General features: G+C 40.4%; 4 protein-coding genes across 7 annotated transcripts in view; 2 read left to right on the forward strand and 2 right to left on the reverse strand.

The window, feature by feature from the left end:
- Window positions 1-7988, reverse strand: part of LOC126379468 (zinc finger protein 70-like) — a 102448-nt gene extending 94460 nt beyond the window's left edge. For 2 of the 3 annotated variants that reach the window (XR_007568342.1, XM_050028228.1), the window contains exons 1-8: window positions 7711-7988; window positions 7143-7280; window positions 6827-7020; window positions 6197-6506; window positions 4692-4807; window positions 3093-3203; window positions 1355-1459; window positions 274-372 (exon numbers count right to left, since the gene is read on the reverse strand). Coding sequence is in view for 2 of the 3 variants with exons in the window: in XM_050028228.1 (XP_049884185.1) it covers window positions 274-372; window positions 1355-1459; window positions 3093-3203; window positions 4692-4807; window positions 6197-6506; window positions 6827-7020; window positions 7143-7280; window positions 7711-7854 (1217 nt within the window). In the remaining variant the exon portion in view is untranslated. The remainder of the gene's footprint in view (window positions 1-273; window positions 373-1354; window positions 1460-3092; window positions 3204-4691; window positions 4808-6196; window positions 6507-6826; window positions 7021-7142; window positions 7281-7710) is intronic. The other variant, XM_050028229.1, reaches the window with a different exon arrangement.
- Window positions 3629-19869, forward strand: part of LOC126379492 (zinc finger protein 846-like) — a 138310-nt gene continuing 122069 nt past the window's right edge. Inside the window, exon 1 of the mRNA XM_050028261.1 lies at window positions 3629-3643. The gene's annotated coding sequence lies outside the window, so the exon portion shown is untranslated. The remainder of the gene's footprint in view (window positions 3644-19869) is intronic.
- Window positions 8262-11892, forward strand: LOC126379562 (uncharacterized). The gene has a single exon (XM_050028364.1). The coding sequence runs from the start codon at window positions 8380-8382 to the stop codon at window positions 9310-9312; it is 933 nt and encodes a 310-aa protein (XP_049884321.1). The 5' UTR covers window positions 8262-8379; the 3' UTR covers window positions 9313-11892.
- On the reverse strand, window positions 12477-19752 carry LOC126379453 (gastrula zinc finger protein XlCGF26.1-like). Of its 2 annotated transcripts, none has more exons than XM_050028210.1 (8): window positions 19404-19752; window positions 19194-19310; window positions 18505-19041; window positions 17386-17585; window positions 16601-16708; window positions 15499-15699; window positions 14381-14597; window positions 12477-13550 (listed from the first exon to the last, which is right to left on the reverse strand). In XM_050028210.1, the coding sequence occupies exons 1-8, from the start codon at window positions 19548-19550 to the stop codon at window positions 13398-13400; spliced, it is 1680 nt and encodes a 559-aa protein (XP_049884167.1). In that variant the 5' UTR covers window positions 19551-19752; the 3' UTR covers window positions 12477-13397. The 2 variants fall into 2 exon arrangements, with proteins under 2 accessions (XP_049884167.1, XP_049884168.1); XM_050028211.1 differs by having other exon boundaries at window positions 19194-19333; window positions 19404-19529.

Here is a 19869-nt window from a genome sequence, read left to right on the forward strand (position 1 = left end):
TTCGTTAAAGCGTTTCAGGCCGTCTGTCAACGCCATCTGTTGCATGTGGGCGGAACTACGTATAGTAGGTCCGCCCGGTGAGCGGAAACAAACATGGGAATTAACAGGGAATACTTATTCTGATAGTGTAAGTGCAATAAAAAGGATCATCATTTATACCCAAAAACACAGATTACCCATTAAATTTGAAAGTTGCACGAAGATAAATCTTTACAGGGCCTGCTATATAATTTTTCAGGAACGTAGCCTGGAAAGTTTCAATGAGGAACTTACTTGAGTATGTCGATTGCGGCGTGTGCTTGTGTGTACTTGAGGTGATGCTGATACGAGGCGCGGCTCACGAAGCTTTTGTCGCATATACAGCACGAATACCTGGATCATAATTATACGAATATCGTGGTCAAACAGCCTCCATGGTCTAGTGGTTAGAGCGTTAGGCTCGCGATCTGGAGGTCCGGGTTGGATTCCCGGTGGGGACATTGCCGAAATCACTTTGTGAGACTGACCTTTGGTAAGGACTTCTCAGGCTTGAACCACCTCGATCAAATAATAATAATTGACAGGCATTATCGATATCAACCGATCTTAGTTCGGTATTATTCGTCATTCGGTTAAACCATGCATTGAATAGGCTACCCTCGCCGATTAAACATTTGTAGTATTCATAAAGAAATCGTCCAGAGAATAGAACAGCTTTTGCAGTAACCATTCGAGAAGCGATTTCGAGAACTTATTGAATCTTTGTCTCTGCGCGCGCGCGCGTGTGTGTGTGTGTGTGTGTGTGTGTGTGTTTCGATATTTATATATGTACGTGTTGGTATATATCTACGTATGTACATTGTTTTAAGTTTACGCGGTTATTATCATAATTAAAACACATAATGGTGCTAATTCCTGTAAATACCATCTAATTTTATTTTAAGTTATATCTGTCATTTTCTTATCCGCCGAAAAGGAAAGGGACGGGTAATTGACAAGCATAAAATTTATGGAACACACGTCAATTTTAAGCACAAATCTAAACCAACCGTCTAAAAATTTTACATCAGTCAATAACCCGACACATTCATTTACTCATTCTTCCTAAAATTAAGAGCTGTGAATCATCCGTCCCTTTCCTTTTCGACGGATATGAAAATGACGGATATAACTTAAAATAAAATTAGGCGGTGTTTGCAGGAATCGGGGCCAATAACGGGTTCTTACCGCGTTTAAATGGGGATATGAGACTCCCGATATTTCGACACTGTTGCAAGTGCCATGATCACGGGATGACTGATGAGATTGGAGTGGAGTAGGTAGATCCATAAGTTTAAGGTAAGAACCCGTTATTATATCTACGTATGAGTTGTACCTCTCTCGTGCCGTGTGTATACGCGCGTGTACTTTGACGAGATCCGTGCGGATCATCTTGTGGCAGACTGGACACTCCTCCCGTGGCGGCGGGCCCGCGTGGAGTCTGCAAATCAAACACTGGTTAAACCTTAACGGGTTAATATCAAGAAGGTTAAAAAAGCCACATCGAAGCAATTCATCTAATAAAGCAGTAACGGCCTCTGTGGTCCAGTGGTTGAGCGTTGCTCTCACGATCCGGAGGCTCCGGGTTCGAATCCCGGTGGGTACATATCACTAAAATCACTTTGTGATCCCTAGTTTGGTTAGGACATTACAGGCTGATTGAGATTGTCCGAGAGTAAGGTGATACGTGCTGCGAAAGGCACGTTAAGCTATTGTCTCGGTTACTACTTAGTGATGTAAGTATGTAGTCGTTACATGAGCCATGTCAGGGGCCTTTGGCGGCTCAATAGTAACCCTGACACCAGGGTTGATGGGGTTGGTAATCCACTTCATAACCCACACGATAGAAGAAGAATATTGGAGACTAAAGTAAGACCGAGGGGGTGAGGTAAACCTAGCTCAGCCGCTGGTGGGGAGCGGGGAGTTGTCGTTCTGTACGTAGCATTATTTTATATTTGTCTGGCACAGGAAGACCTAGAAGAACGTAAATTGACCAAATTGGAGATGCCTTTAGAAAGGTTCAGTACGATCTACTCTGAACTGGCGTGCGAGTTTCTTCTTCTATCGTGTGGGTTGTGAGGTGAATTACCAACCTAATCAACCCTGGTGTCAGGGTAAGATGTTCCGTGCTTCGGAAGGCATGTTAAGCCGTTGTCCCGGTTACTAAGTAAATAGTCGTTACATGAGCCATGTCAGGGGCCTTTGGCGGGGTGCGTGTATTTTCTTTTTTTGACTTATTGTAGATTTGCCGCAGATGGCATTAACTACTGGGGAGCGCTGAAGGCTCTTACCCGGTACAGTCATGAGCAATATAATGTACCCACTTTAGAACTCTGTCGCACTAACATATTTGACATTTAGTGAGACTTACAGTACAATTTGTCAAAAAAAATAATGTGACATGGTATCAAAGTGTATACATATTAATGCTCGTGACCATACAAAGGCGTGCGTGTACGAAACGATTGACGAATGTGGAGGAAGCAAGAGAAGTGTGTCAGGATCGAAGCGAATGGGATTCCATAGTCTCTGCATACCTTACTGGTGTGAGTTCATGTACGGTCACGAGCATTAATATGTATACACTTTGGTACCATGTCACATTAACTTTTTTGACAAATTGAACTGTAAGTCAAACTAAATGTCAAATATGTTAGTGCGACAGAGTCCTAAAGTGGGTACATTATATTGCTCATGACTGTATGTATGTAGTGAGGACTCAGGACTTACTTACTAACGGCCTCTGTGGTCCAGTGGTTGAGCGTTGGGCTCACGATCCGGAGGTCCTGGGTTCGATTCCCGGTGGGGACATATCACAAAAATTACTTTGTGGTCCCTAGTTTGGTTAGGACGTTACAGGCTGATCACCTGATTGTCCGAAAGTAAGACGATCCGTGCTTCGGAAGGCACGTTAAGCCGTTGGTCCCGGTTACTACTTACTGATATAAGTACGTAGTCGTTATATGAGTCATGTCAGGGGCCTTTGGCGGCTCAATAGTAACCCTGACACCAGGGTTGATGAGGTTGGTAATTCACCTCACAACCCACACGATAGAAGAAGAAGAAGGACTTACTGCTCATGGCGTGTAAGGTTGTTTTTGAAGGCGAAGCGCTTCCCGCAGGAGTGGCAGCGGTAACCCTCGCGGTGCACGCGCTGGACGTGCTTCCAGCGCTGGTTTTTATTGCTGGTAAGCATTTTATACCGTTAAAACATAACCATAGACTTTTTTTTTTTTTGTTTTGTTTTTCCCCGAAGGGTAAGGCAAAGGGAACTATGCCCATACAGCCATGTCTTACGTATTTTTTTCTTGATGATTAATGAAATGATGAAAGGTGATGATGATGAAACCTAAGCCCCCACCTTCGGAGTAGACTCCTACTCCGAACCCCAAACGAATTAACTCAAAAGTCCGCATAAACTTTTGAGTTATGAAGCGGCTTCCCGGCACGAAGCGAAAATAGGCAGATACACTTTGTTTATTGAATACTCCAATATAATAACACCCGCGAATGTCTTCCGACTAACTTAATGCGATCATTAACCACAAAACACCACTTCGTATTAATTATTTAGATTACTCAATGAAGAAAGCGACTGTCCCGTTCCCGTCTCCCGCCGAAAAGCCTCCCATAACCATAGACTATACAGGATGTTAGTGACATCGTAACGAAAATTTTGATGGATTATTCAAACCATGAATTTTCCGTCGCGAAAGTCATCATCATCAATTTAAGAGCCACGCTCTTGTCGGTGTAGCATTTTCCGAATACTCTCCATGCTACTTTTTAGGGAAAAATAGGGCAGTGGTTTCCCTCTTGCCTTCCGCCCCGCAGTACTCTGTCTGACGCGAGTGGGATGGCGCCCAGAGTAGTCTATTACAAAGCCATACTAGGACTCCTGTCCTCTGCCTCTGAATAGTACTGACAGTTACTGCTGCCCTCTGTCAGGTTCCAGGTTACAGTCCCTGTGACATGCCCCTTCCGTCCTGCATTGCCGTACCGATGGCTCCCATCTCCGCCTCTGCAGCCGTTGAGGTCTTCACCCGTATCCCTGGGCAAGGGTTCTACGTTATACCCCGTAGGTCTGGGTCCCTATTCGAACTCAGCCACCATCTCACTCCGGCCTACTGAAGTAAGAGGCGCCCACCCCCGCGGCAAGGACGCGCCGAACAGGAATTGCCCCAGTGGAGGGCAGAGAAGATGACTCTGTTCCCCCTGGGGCCGGGTCGCGAAAGTATGGAACGGAAAACAATTTATAATATTGTATGGCCCGACACGAAATTCTACTTGATATCAACTCAGAATCATGGTCTGAATCATCCCCTCAGTGTATATAAAATACAGGGTGTTAGTAAAGCGAATAGTCACTGACTGCCTCACTCATTATTATCACGAAATCTCAGCAACTACAAATGCTAGGAGTGTACTCATTTTGTCTCTTTCTTTTTTATGCGAAGAGCAAAGGATTGGAATTCTCTGCCGTCTCGTTTTTCCAACTCTTTATAAGTAATCTGGGAGTCTTCAAGGCTATATTGAATAGGCATTTGTTAGGTAAACGCGATCCAACCTAGACCTCATCGTTACTTACCATCAGGTGAGATTGAAGCCAAACGCGAGCCTATTTTATTGCAAAAAAAGGTGTAAAATTTTGCACGTCAAATAGATATACTCACTCGAAATACTTGGCACACTCCATACATTGATAACCGTATGGTGTCGGTTTGTCCATCATGGTGGGGTTGCGACGGGGTTTCGACCCCGGGTTGACCGCTGTTGTCCTTCTTTGACTCTGTAACGAATAAGCAAGACAACAACACGGTAAGAACCCGTTATTGGCCCCGATTCCTGCAGACACCGCCTAATTTAATTTTAAGTTATATCCGTCATTTTCATATCCGTCGAAAAGGAAAGGGACGGATGATTCACAACTCTTAATTTTAGGAAGAATGAGTAAATGAATGAATAACCCGGGCGAATCAAAAGGTACGTCGCTGGTATGCAATCCGTTTGACGTGCTGTCTACTTAACTGTGTCGGGTTATTGACGGATGTTAAATTTTTAGACGGTTGGTTTAGATTTGTGCTTAAAATTGACGTGTGTTCCATAAATTTTATGCTTGTCGATTACCCGTCCCTTTCCTTTTCGGCGGATAAGAAAATGACAGATATAACTTAAAATAAAATTAGATGGTATTTACAGGAATTAGCACCATTATGTGTTTTATTTATGATAATTTTAGCGGCGAGGGTGTGCTGCCGCCAAAGGATGTTTTCGGGGTACCGAACAGAGCATAGTACCCCGCTAGCCACAAGTTGGTAGTGTGACTAGGGATCGACGATCCAACGGTGTTATGTTGGAAGTTGTATATATGCGTCTTGCTGTGTAAACTTCGATATCGCGTTTCACGACCGCTTGAAGACTGCATTATTGAATGTGACGCCATCTGTTGCATGTGGGCGGAACTAGGTGGCCAACTAGTTGGGTCCGCTACAATAATAATCGCGTAAACTTAAAACAATGTATAAGTACCCACACCTCACCAAATGTGTTAGTGAAAACTGTACTTAAGATAAATTAATAACTCATTGGTTAAATCCGAGGAGCTCAGTGGCGCAGCGGTAAACGCGCTCGGTCTGCGATTGTTGAAGTTAAGCAACTTTCGCAAAGGCCGGTCATAGGATGGGTGACCACAAAATATAAGTTTTCATCTCGAGCTCCTCCGTGCTTCGGAAGGCACGTTAAGCCGTTGGTCCCGGCTGCATTAGTAGTCGTTAATAACCACCAATCCCGCGCCCGCGTGGTGGTTTAAGGCCCGATCTCCCTATCCATCCATAGGGAAGGCCCGTGCCCCAGCAGTGGGGACGTGAATGGGCTAATGATGGTGGTGATTAAATCCGGTTCCGGGGTTCGAACCAACGCTCCCCGATTGAGAACCGGACCACAGCAAGCAATTACGGCATAATATTATTAGTCAAATTCAAATTCAAAAATATCTTTATTCAGTAGGTAACATAGTTACACTTTGAATCGTCAATTTTTACATAACGAACGTCTCATCCGCCTAAAACTACTGCAGCTTCTCACAACCTGTATAGCCGGGGAAAAGAAGCTGCAAGAAAAACCTCGGCACAGGGCCCTAGACGTTCTTTAAAAAAATATGTAGTAACGTCATATATACCTCACTATGTATTGCTATGTTATGTTCCTCCAATTCGATTGAACTTCTAAATACTTCCGCACACGGTTCACATTTCACTACACCCAAACTACTCGAGTCCTCTACCAGATCTTCACTTGTTCCTACATCTTTTCCTTTCTTACTTGTTTTCTTTTTTATCTTTCCTTTCTTTTTTAATCTTTTAGGTTTCTTATTTGTGATTATTTCTTTAGGAGTGTAGTCTTCATCGGTAAAGTTGTCGGTTAATTCCGATAACGGTGTCTCTTCGGTTTCGAAGTCTTTTTTTGATAAATCTTCTTCTGACATAAAGCTGAAATATTTTACAAAACATTCTCATTGACTCGTCAACGTCCCAATATAGGTACGTATTATACAAAATAGAAATATACACCGCTTTTTTTATCGTACGCACGCTATCACGCATGCACTCATGCACGCATGCAATCACGCACGCAGTTACGCACGCACGCACGCAATCACGCATGCACGCACTCAATCACGCACACACGCACATATGTAAGTATGTAAGTCGAGATTGGCGGGATTGAGCAGCAGTATTCTTTTTACGTAGGTAGCTTTGTTTACGTAGCTACATTCAAAATCACCATCAAAAAAAAATATCTATATTACCTGTTATTTATCCCACCATGTCCATTAAGCTGAGACAGCGGAACATCCTCTGGGTCTTCTATCTCTGTCTTTATATCCTCCACGGCATTGCAATCTATAAAGTTGTCTATAACTGGTGATAGTGCCGCGATAGAGTGGTCAAATGACGACTTGTGGTCGTGGGTGAGGTGCGATAGGGACTTGAAGGTTTTAGTCTGAAAATATATATTTTTTTATTTTTCTTTTTGATGAGGCTGGCTGATCACTCAGGGTGTTCAAAGCCTCATTAAAAATTAGAATTAAAAAAAGGAAAAAACAAAGAATAAGGAATAATTACATCAGTCCGTCCTTCAGCAATGCAAGAAAGCAGTTTTTGAGCGGTGCAAACCTGCTGCCGGAACAGCACTACACGCCTCATATGGGCTCGACACTCCCAGCAAATGTACAAACTTGCTGAGTCCTTGTAGAAACCTTCCTGGAAAGACCAATTTTTAGAAATTTTTTTTTTGTAAAGGCACATCAACAATACAGGATCTTTACATATAAATCTTAAAATAATAAAAATAAACAGGAAGTCTCATTTTAAATAAAAAAAAGGAAGATGTCAGTAAAATATTTTAAAAAATTAGGTATTATTAAGAAAAACCAAATTTAACACACTATAAGTTATCTATTTTATAAGGCTTTTAATAGTATTACCATTGCCACCATGCTATTTAAGACTGAAGACCCACAGGGGGTGAGGTCAGCGCCTGATACAGATAGGTGCGGGACGGAGTTACAGTTCTATATAGAACATAATATAATATTCAAAAAATAATATAACTTAGCCTGGAAAGTCCTCATTACCATTCGTCATAGAACATTTACAGTACTTTTTTAACATCTCAAATTGCAATACTTACTTTATAAGCTTCTGCATCGTAAGATAAGAGTAAATATAAGTTGTTTACACCATTATGTATCTTACAAAGTTGTATTACTTTCCGATCTGTACTTAAACAAGTGCAGCACAACTTCCTCAATTCAATTACAGGATTGTCCTCCATTTTAAGGAGTAAACACTAGATTCGTAATGATAATCGACAATGCAGCTCTAATTTCCCTTTGGTAGTATGAGATTACAAGTTACTTTCATTTAGAAAATGTAATAAATTAATAAAACTTGTAATTGTTTTCTCCTGTTTTCTCTAACCAGCTGATTGACTTGACAGTCACTTTTTTTTAATTATGTTTGAGGGTCATTAGGACGTGTATCCGAACTTTTCATTCTACTTTGTCTATGGTTAAATGCTGGTGTTGCGTTTTTGGCACAAGTTTATAAATTTCATTACATTTTTAGAAGAAGAATATTTTGGTACATTCGTAGATTCTCTTTCATTTCTTTCAAAGTTATTGTAGCATTAATTTTGCATTTTATTTGTATCAATTTCTACAATGTCTATTGTGTAAATAAATGGCGACTGCTTGATACCTATTATTGTCTGATTTAGCTCAAAAAAAATAATTTTACACATGAAATCTCCGTGTTCTACGCAATTTACCGTAACGGTGTTCCATAAGAAGTCGTGAAAATGAATAATCACTCGCACGAAATCAAAATGAACATGTCCCACGGACCTGAAGTGAAAATGAATTTACATCCCCACGAATTGAAAATGAATTCCCATCCTCATGAAATGAAAATGACTATGACACAGACACACGAAGTAAAGATGAACCATCAGCACGAACTGCATGATGTAGGGGTGATGCCACAGCAGCATTTAATCGAGATAAGCCTACAGCCTATGCAACAACAGCCTCAAGAATTGGCGCCTATGGAGTTAGAAGTCGTCAACAATGTCCCTCAAGAAGCTCATCAACAACAACAACAACAAGAACACCAACAACAACACACGAGTGACGATAAAAAACCCAAAGTAGATAAGAAAAAGAAAGAGGCGATAGACGGACAAGCGCGCGAAGTTATATTTAAGGTAATTAAGTTCTTTGAAAGTGAGAAACAAAACAGAGGCTATGCTTTCCCAGTGGAAAACGTCGTGAAACGAGCGTGCGCCGCCACAGGGTTGTCGGAGAGCACGATTAAAAGGATAAAACGGGACGGTCTACGCGCTGAAGCCACACAAACAAGAATGACCGGGCCCAAGAAGAAAAGAGTAAGAAAAACGAAAGTACAACTCGATTATTTCCAACTGTGCGCTTTAAGGGGAATCGTGAATGGGTACTCAATCCGAAAAGAAGTTCCGACGTTAGGTAAAATATTAGCGGCAGCGAAACACGAACTGAACTATCGGGGTGGTAAAGAATCTTTACGGTTAATATTGTTGAATAAGCTCGGTATTAAGTTTAAAAAGTGTGAGAAGAAGAATAAGAAGCCGCCGGAGCAGTCTCCGCCACCGGTCCAACAGATGCAGAATGTCATGCCTCCACCACAGATGCAACATATGAAAGTTATGGAGAACCAATGTGTTTATACCAACATGTTACCACCCGTTTCGTACTAACTTAGCTTTGAATAGGCATAGCAGGTGGGTTGAAGAGGCTACATCGAAGTAATTCATCCTTAAAAGCAAAATTGCTATTTGACATTTGTTAGCAATATTGCTTTTTAGATGAATTGCTTCAATGTGGCCATTTTAACCTCCCAGGTGAGGTGTAATAAGTACAGAAGATAGTATATAAATAGACAAGACACATCATATTCAAAGTACGCAGATTTGCATGATACCAGAAGTATAGAATAAACAAAAACAATAATGAGAAGCCATGTTGTATAAAGTGGGAGGCTGTGACACTGGTTGTAGCTCCTGACACGTCACTTGTCCACTCAACGAAACTGCTTATAGTCTAGAGGACTGATTGTAGTTTAAACCAAGAAGAAAAAAAAAACAATAATAGATACTACTTACGCAATCGCTAACATGAGTAATAGCATGGAATAGAAGTATAGGAAATGAGGTGCTGTCAGATGTGGTTCAACCCTAATAAAAAAGCCTTATAATATAATTATATTATATCTACCTTCTGAACTTCTTGTATCTCAGTGTAAATAGAAAAAGGAATGTATGGACTCTCATTTATTTTAATATTTGGCAGCATAGAATTTATTTTATTTATATTTAAAACTTTCTGATATGACATGTGTTTTGTGATTGTGAATCTAAACCTATCTAGGCATCCAGTGAAACTTAGAATATCAAAATCAATTAATTATCGAATAAGGGCCTTTCCGATCGGCGTTCCCCAAAAACACGATAGATGGCGTTGTTTCTTTTTTCGTTTAAACTTCGAATGATAACAGACATGTGGATCGTTTATCTTTGTTTTTGGTTTATTCTCTTTATTTTGATCAGAATAGTAAATGTAATTGTACCTTGCGGGCTTAGCACCGTAAGCATGCGACTCTTTCCCTCGACATACGTCACCCGTCACTCTCTCATAGTACTGCACAGAAAGAAACAGATGATCTCTGTCACGACGAGAAGGAGTCGCGTGCTTACGGTGCTAAACCCGCTGGTTTAATTAATAGAAAGGGTCAAACAAAGATAGAAAGGGAAAAACAAAGATAAAAGTTACATTTTATAGCCGTCCTTCAAATAAAAACACTTTGCACTGTTTAGTTATTTACTCCAGAAGTTAAATTATAAAATATAAAGAATATTGTAAAATAAATCAGTGAAAAACAAATAAGAAAATTAACAATAAAAACTATGGCGAGCGGGCGGGCGGACAGTGCGCTTATTTGGCGCGCGATTAACACCAATAGGTGGCGCGTTTATTGTACTCGCTATAATTTGTTTGTTATCCATGAAATTAGAAGCTTAAACGAAGGCAATTTTACAGCGCCACCTATATTTCTTTTGGGGAACGTAACCTGGAAAGTGGGTCCTTAAGTTCCGGTGCGCCTGCAAATGAATCAAGCTATAATAATTTATGGAAAAGTAAATAAATTGTGTTGTTGTATGAAATATTAGTGCCTAACATACAATACTGAATAATAGCAATCCTAAATATTTGTCGTGCATATTTTTTAAACTTGGAAATATAGTTCACTCGTTTGGTGGTTACTCCAAAAGTTTTCAGGGAGTTCTAATATTGGTGGTTTTATAGATTTTGACATGTCCTTTCCGAAAGATGTATTTTCCAGTCCACATTCCGTAATATCATGTAACATTTTTTTTCTAATGCCTCGGCCATTATAAGCCTATACATATTTTTTTAAATATTAGATAATTAAATTAAACTTTCTAAGCTACGTTCCTCAAAGACAATATAGATGGCGCTGTACAGATTTTTCTTCGTTTAACCTTCTTTTCTTATCGTGTGGGTTGTGAGGTGGAGTACCAACCTCATCAACCCTGGTGTCAGGGTTATTATTGATCCGCCAAAGGCCCCTGACATGGCATGGCAGGTTAAACCTTCTAATTTCATGGATAACAGACGTATGCATCTTTTATCTTTTTTGTTTTACGGTATGAATGATAACCTTTTTTATTCCGCCTAGCACAATTACATCTTCCACCCATCATTATTCTGATCAAAATAAAGAGAAGCTATATAGGTAACAACTATTATTATTATTATTGTTATAAATATGCTTCTGCTATAACATTGTATTTTGGCCATCAAAACTGCTTATGGTCAGTCGACCAATCGCATGTTTGGGCACAAAAATGAAAAAAAAAAAACATTGTATTTTGGAATAATTATGTACCCGAGTAATGAAAAAATAGGTAATTATGACGTTAAAACTGTACCACGCCATCTATATTATTGTTGGTGAACGAAGCCTGGAAAGTCCCTCACTATCACGCAGGAGTTGGACAGCGCCACCTAGATTTATTTTTTGGGAATGTTGCCTGGAAAGTACTATGTCACCTCAAGCCGCCATATTGGAAATGGCGCCTAAAAAACTCCATGAAAACTTTTGGTGACCCGCCACGACCTAATGACTAATAATAGTTAATTATATGAGAGATATACATTAATGATTCATTACATTAATGATAGTATAAATGTAATCATAAGGCTGATATTACATTATGTATTATAAATATTTTTAATCAAATAAAAGAGGAAAAATATAGATTTTTGGATTTCGTTCGTCCTGTGACTATTCCAGTACGCCACATTTACAAACTTAAATACTTCAACCAACTTCAACTTTTTTCTTATTTATGGTATACACAACTTATTTATGGTTTTCAATATCTGTCATTTTCGAAACCGCCGAAAAGGGACGGATTGACAGCTGCGTTTAAAAATGAGTGAATGTATAACCCGGGGGAATCAAACAGGCATCTCGTTAATATGCAACCAGTTTCAAGTGCTGTTAACTTAATTCTTTTACTTAACAGTTACTGGCCAATGTAAAATTTTGAGAGGGTTGTTTAAATTTCTGCGTAAAATTAACGTGTGTCCCATATATTGTACGCCTGTCGATTGCCGAGAGACAGGTCCTTCAAATCAAATCAAAACCAAAAATATATTTCTTTCAAATCTTTTCTTCGAATAAGAAAGTGACAGATATAACTAAAAATAAACGTAGATGGTGGTTAGAATCAGCACCTAAGTTTCCTATTTTATGTTGGATCGTAAACTGAAGGAATACTTCCATGAATAAAGAAAAGACAAATAATTGTATCAATATGTTTATTGAACAATAAAACAATTGACTAACCCACAGTATAAGAAGACCAACGGGCCCTGCACCGTAAGCACGCGACTCTTTCTCGCCGCGACAGAGATCGTCTGTCTCTTTCTGTGCAGTACTGTGAGAGAGTGACGGGTGACGGATGTCGAGGTGAAAGAGTCGCGCTTACGATGCTAAGCCCGCAGGTATGCTCAAAACTGACAGCTAACATTTGAAGGTTAGCCCAGCTCACGTCATCCGACCCTGTGTTGCCATTTCGTAAAAAATAAATTGTCCACGTTCAATTTTTGGAAATTTTGTACTTTTAGTAAAAGATTTACATAAAGTTTTGATGATTTTTGTATATGTGAAAAATAATAGTAATTAAATACAGTCAGTAATTCACTTAATTTTCAATAATAAAATTTACGTCCTTGGAATGTTGGAGATACCAATTTAATGGTAACACTTACGTCATCAAAGGGTTAGCAATGGCGGCTTGTCATAGGATTGAGCATACCTGGTCTTCTTATACCATGGACTAACCAGTAGTTCTGACCAGTGATGTGTCCACTTTGGGAATCTTCCCATACCCACACCTCACCGAGCTTTCTGTTAGACCAACGTGATAGTTGGTGAGCCGTATCGCCATTATAATGTTCGACCCAACTGGAAATAACATATACATAAGGACACGACCATGTCCCTATTGGGGTAGTCAGAGGTCCATCCTTCGCCGAGCTTTCCGTTAGACCAACGTCCGGGCTTACGATCCGGAGGTCCGCGGTCCGAATCCCGGTGGGGAAATATCACAAAAATCACTTTGTGATCCCTAGTTTGTTTAGGACGTTGCAGGCTGATCACCTGATTGTCCGAGAGTAAGACGATCCGTGCTTCGGAAGGCACGTTAAGCCGTTGATCCCGGTATCGTAAGCTCATTCCATATAACATCTTTGTTCATTCAGTCGGATCGGCTTTCTGTTTGCTGTGTAGCGCTCGGGTATGCCCAGCTAAGGCGACGCTCTGTGCAAACTTGGCGGGGCACTGCGCACACGCAAATGGACGCTCGCCTGTATGCGTGCGCACGTGGTTGGCTAGGATCTTGTTTGTCTGTGGGAGAAAAAAAGACAAATATGAGTGTCTCAAATCACAACAGAAAGCAAATGTCAAAACGCATGCACTGTTCATGGTTGAATTATAACAGCCCCTGCAGTCCAGTGGTTGAGCGTTTGGCTCACGATCCGGAGGTCCGCGGTTCGAATCCCGGTGAGGACATATCACAAAAATCACTTTGTGATCCCTAGTTTGGTTAGGACATTACAGACTGATCACCTGATTGTCCGAAAGTAAAATAATTGACAATGCATTGCTCGGGAATGTGGGTTTCCTCACGACGTTTTCCTTCACCACTAAGCACTGCACATAACTGACCGGAAATACCCAGTAAAATTACAACTATGGCCGTGTGCGTCAAAGATGATTTTTTAACATATTTCTACAAAGAGAATCGGATCAAAGTTATGATGGTAGGGAGTACTATTTCATACGAGTTTATTGACATTATAGATAGATAATAGGTATTTTCAAAACGTCAAGCCAGCGGGATCAAAGAACTGCCTTTATAACTTTGGAACCGTACAAGTACTAATTTCAGTATTTTGCAGGGGGTGAGTACTATTTCGGTACTAATTTTTGGCGTTTTTAATCAAAGCGAAAGACCTTGTCGTTAACTCTCGCCAAATTTCGCTCACCGTCAAGCGAGCAAGTGCAATAAAACATGGCTATAAACCAGAACCGTGATGGTACTATTTTTTTTACAACAGGTACTATTTTTTTCAATAAGAGTATTAATTTTTGGTATGGTAAAATATTTTTTTCGTGCCCATTTTTTTTGACGCCGCTGGCTTGACGCACACCTATGACCACTTGGCCGGACTCACAGTGAACCCGCGTCCGCACACGTAGCAGATCTTATCCCGCGGCGGCAGTATACCTTCGTGGATTCTTTTATTGTGTTTCATCAGATCAGCATTCCGGATGAAATTCTTATCGCAAGACTCACACCTGTGTTTGTATTGCTTCAAATGAACCAAGTTGTAATGGTCTCGCATGTATATGTTCTTTGTGAAAACCTTGTCGCATCCTGAACAGGGGTACCTGTTAACAAGAGATAAATGCTGTAACACAACTATGTAAAATAGTTCGTGCGACACGCCAATAGATGGCGTTAGTAGTCAAACAAAAACTTTACAAAAAAGGTTATTATAAAGTTAGTGATTATTTAGAAGATATGAATGCATAGGATTAACTGTCTGAGAACTGATATTAGGCAGCTAAATTATTCAATTGTATACCAATATTTTATGTTGTTTCTTTTTTTAAAGAACATCTAGGGCCCTGTGCCGAGGTTTTTCTTGCAGCTTCTTTTCCCCGGCTATACAGGTTGTGAGAAGCTGCAGTAGTTTTAGGCGGATGAGACGTTCGTTATGTAAAATTGACGATTCAAAGTGTAACTATGTTACCTATTGAATAAAGATATTTTTGAATTTGAATTAGAACGCGGTATCGACATTGTTATTGGATTCCAATAAGAAGATTGCATATACATGGGTCATTGTACACGCGCGCCCCCCGGACTGGAAGCTGTATCCTCGCGAGCTGGAGTAGTTATACGAGGATACCCAGGGCAACCGTCATTGGTGACGGTTTCGACCTTGCCGGCGGACTCACTGGACTGACCCCACCGACTCGAGCTGACCTGGAAACTTCGGGTCAAGCTCGCCGGCCACCTACTCTGACGAGACACGTACCGCCTGGCTGGAGTAGCGACTGCGCTCACTAGGCTCCCTCAACAGGGTCTCACCCGATGGGCTGACCCGCCGGCGGTACCACCACGGACAAGAAATTTTCCGGGGTGGTACCGCCGAGAAGCCAACTGCTATACTGTGTGTATATTTTAATGTTGTAAATGTATATATGTGTCGTAGGTTTTACCTAAATAAACTTTTTTATTATTATTTTTTTTTTGTCATTGACCTCACAAGCCACGAGAACCAACCTGTGCACCCTCCTGGGTGTATGGCGCGTGCTGTTGGCCAGGTGCCAGCGGTACCGGTACACGTTGTCGTAGTACTTGTCACACTCGACGCAGTACGCGGCCTCGAGCTGCGCGTGCGCCGTCTTGTTGTGCCGCCACAGGCCGTTGTAGCGCGCGAACTGTCTGTTACACTGCTTGCACTCGTACGGGGAGTGTTGCTTTCTAAAAAAAAAAAACAATAAAAAAACTGCCCCTTTCCTGCACCGGATCCGGACCAGCTCCAGCAGTCTCTTAAACATGGTCGCAGACAGAATTGACTGTCCCATTGTGAGGCATTGGATTGACATCCATGTCTCACACTAGGTTTGTCATGTGAATTTAATTTGTGCTTATTAACATAGTATAAGTCCCTTACTAACCATTCATCATCACCAGCCCATTAACGTCCCCACTGCTGGGGCACGGGCCTTCCCTGTGGATGGATAGGGAGATCGGGCCTTGAACCATCACGCGGGCCCAGTGCGGATTGGTGGTTATTAACGACTGCTAATGCAGCCGGGACCAACGGCTTAACGTGCCTTCCGAAGCACGGAGGAGCTCGAGATGAGAACTTTTTTTGTGGTCACCCATCCTATGACCGGTCTTTGCAAAAGTTGCTTAACTTCAACAATCGCAGACCGAGCGCGTTTACCGCTGAGCCACCGAGCTCCTCAACCGAGTTCGAGGTAACGTCTACTTTTACCTAAAGTAAGGCCAACCAGACGAGATAAAAAATGTAAACAGCGGACCGTTACTGAGTTACATTGCGATAGCCAGAGATTATTACCTCTGTCCTTATCACTCGTTCGCGCAGTTATGGCTTCAGTTGGTCAACGACAGCTGTCGTTGTGTGTTTCGTGGTACAGGAAAGCAGTCGGTACCGAAGCTGATAGATAGTTTTATCATAAATACAGCTGACTCGGACTCTTCCGACGAATCATCTTTGTCTAGTACAGACGACAGCGATTAAAACACGTACTTTATGATAATTTATTCAAATAAAAATGTTTTGAACCCCTAAAAATTTGTTTACATTCTTTATCTCGTCTGGTTGGCCTTACTTTATTTTGTTTTTAAAACCTACCTTATATGGTCCTTGATGCTATACCTCATCATAAACGATATACCGCAGTGATCGCAGATAAACCTCTCGTGCCATTCCTTGAAGTGTTTGTAGAATTCGCGGCGGTTACTGTCGTAGGAAATTCCGTCACGTTATAGCATAGAATAAGGAATAATAATACGTATAGAACGGCAACTCTCTGCTCCCCACCAGCGACTGAGCTAGGTTTACCTCACCCCCCTCGGTCTTACTTTAGTCTTCAATCGTATGGGCGTCAGACGTCGCACACACAGATGCGCGTGTACGATAACGTCAATGTGTAGTGTCCGTGTGAAACGAGGTTGTTTGTATGAAGTGTCCGGTGTATGACACATGACGTAGACTCGCGCGAGATCCTGGTTACGCCCCACCAATTTGCTATTAGACTACATGATTTCGATCGCCGACCCCGTGACCTTGACGCATCGGGTACGATGGATTGGCAAATGATTCATGATTTTTTTAAATTATTATCTGTTCCAAACTTTTGCGACGGAAAATTCCACTTGATATCAACTCAGAGTCATGGTCTGAATCATCCCTCAAAGTTTTCGTTACGATGTCACTAGCATCCTGTATACATAAGATTTTTTTTTCTTTGAGTTATATCTGCAATCAGTAAGCGTCCGTTTGTGTTACTATGAGCAGATGAGTTGAAGGGGAACTTGACTTTATGAGAGAGATATTCACTGACATATTCTCAGCAATTAGCGACCATAAGATTAAAAATAATCATATTATTAGGCGTCCTAAGATTTATCACTCACCAGTACCGCAGTCCACATTTAAAGCACTGAAACACCTTCCTATGTCGCTCTGCGTGTTTGTTCCTCAATTTTTCACTATGGCAATAGTATTGGCACACTGTGCAAAGATATTTGTAACAGTGCTTCTTGACATGCGACACTAGATGGCGCTTGTCGGCGTAACGCCTCGAGCAAACATCACAGGTGTAGTCGCCAGTGTCCTGTTAAAACGTCACACATACGTAAGATCACGCCTGCAAGCATAGGCACGTTGGTGAGACTGGACATTGAACCGACTATACAGGTTGTAAGAAGCTCAGAAGCTGATCCAGCTTTTACGTCACGGGGGAGGGGGTTGTCACCAACTCCTAACATCAAAAAAAAAAAAAAAAAAAAAATCTTTATTCGTTTTAGACAATATTTTCTTTTAAATGCTAGTTGACCCAAGCCCCCCTTTAAAATGGGAAAGTCTGTGTTAGGAGGCTTGGCTCTTCCTTATCTTAACTTACTTAATTAGTGACTTATTATACCAAATATGTATGTATCATATCTATGTCTTTCCTTAATGTATATTTTTATCATTGTTGTATATTTTTATTTCTGTACTTAGGAGTGCAGATGGATGTGTGTGTGCGTGTGTGTGCATGTAGGCAATGTGTAAAAAAAATAAAAAAAAAATCCAAAATCCAAAAAATGCAAAATCTGTAGAGAATTAGATAAAACTGCAGTAGCCACTCATGACCCAAAACCTGTCGCATGGAGGTCATGATCCCCCAAAACTACTGCAGCTTCTCACAACCTGTATAGCCTGTTAACTCATGTAGTAAGTATGTAGTCGTTACATGAGTCATCAGGGGCCTTTGTCGGTTCAATAGTAACCTTGACACCAGGGTTGATGAGGTTGGTATTCCACCTCACAACCCACATGATAAGAAGATTTATAAAACATTTAGCAACAGCACATATAGGCGGCCTTATTGCTCTGAAGCTATTTCTTCCAGGCAACCATTTCCAGAGGTATAAAAAAAACTTGGATGCGGGATGGCACATCGGCGTGTGATACGACTGCACTCTGTTCTGAGAAGACAACCCACTGCCACATAAAAATAAATATCAAATTGCCTTAACTTATAACCTTACCTTTGTATGACAATTTTTATTATGTCTCATCAAGGCATTTTCGTTTTTAAATCCTATTACACAAGATTCACATTTGTACTTCTTTAATTGAAACCGTTTTCTTTTCTTCTTTAAAAAGTTGTGTAATTCTTCTAGATTTATCTGTACTCTTCTAAACAACTCCTCTACGTCTATATTAGATATAATTTCAAATTTACGTTTTTTATTTTGTAAAGCTCTTTTTATTGCCCAACGGTTTTGACTGACCGTCTTCGTAACATTCTTCATTTCAATTTCTTCAATTTTCGGTTTTAATTCCTCTATATTAGTACCTGTTTCTTCTTGTAATTCCGACGTGTAATCTATATTTGTTTCTTCATCAAATTTTTCTTCACTACAACTATCCTCATTTATGTTTTGGTTTTCTATAGGAATATTGTTTTTTTCTACTTTATTAATGTCTGTCTGTATGTTAATTTGATTATCTACATAAATAGCATGTAGATGTGTATCATTCAATGTTATTGTGGTCAAACTTGACAAAGATCCAAATATGTTCTGAAAATAACATAATACCGCATAAATGATATAGTACTACCATAGATAAAGAAATAATTCTACATTATAGAATCGGCAACTCTCCATGTGTTTATGTTCAATCTACAGTAGTAGTATATCAATGATTTTGAGTAGTTTCGTTCGGCACTGACCTGTCCTAACTGCATCATCTGGTTCGCTCTTTCGACTCTGTTTTGAAACTGCACAAACTTTTGCAGTATTGCATGACACTCCCAGCAAACTTGCAGATCCTCTGGCGGGCTGGTGACCTGAAAGATTTTTTTTCACGGCGCTTTCAGATATACTAAAGTTTACCCTTACTGTGAAGTATAAATGCAAATAGATATGATAAACAAACTTACAAAGTGTATAATTTCAGTTGCGATTTTTTTATACATTTCCGCATATTTTCCCAAAGGAATCAGCTTCCTACCAATGCTAAGACACGTCAGGCATTGTGGCTGGTCATATTTATCAAATTCCAGTTTAATTTCACCTTCTTCCATCATTTTAATTTGATGTTCATAAGTGACTCTAGTTTAGGACTAAAAATGAACGAATTATTGGACTCTTTCAAAAGTTCTTACAAGTTCAAATCATCGGTATATAAGTTTACAATTTATATGTACAATTAACACTCAGTGTATGCATTGAATTACTGCAGAATATAATAAAACTTGAAAGGAAAATAGAAAATCTAAACAAAACATTCGACACTTATATCTGCGTTCAGAAATATGAAACGGATCAAAACTCAAAAAACTTTCACAAAATAAAGATGATAACTTTTTGAACGGAATAGATTCGGATACACGCAATGCAAACAAA

Source organism: Pectinophora gossypiella, chromosome 29 (genome assembly GCF_024362695.1).
Source record: "Pectinophora gossypiella chromosome 29, ilPecGoss1.1, whole genome shotgun sequence".
In the NCBI taxonomy this organism is placed as follows: Eukaryota; Metazoa; Arthropoda; class Insecta; order Lepidoptera; family Gelechiidae; genus Pectinophora; species Pectinophora gossypiella.

What these genes read in the sequence shown, in the direction of transcription:
- LOC126379453 (XM_050028210.1), bottom strand. Translation starts at nt 19,550, where the DNA reads ATGATGGAAGAAGGTGAAATTAAACTGGAATTTGATAAATATGACCAG. An exon ending in ATAAAAATTGTCATACAAAG is followed by an intron (nt 17,586 to 18,504) that starts GTAAGGTTATAA and finishes ACGTTTTAACAG; the next exon opens with GACACTGGCGACTACACCTG. An exon ending in AAATGTGGACTGCGGTACTG is followed by an intron (nt 16,709 to 17,385) that starts GTGAGTGATAAA and finishes TTCCTACGACAG; the next exon opens with TAACCGCCGCGAATTCTACA.
- LOC126379562 (XM_050028364.1), top strand. Translation starts at nt 8,380, where the DNA reads ATGAATAATCACTCGCACGAAATCAAAATGAACATGTCCCACGGACCT.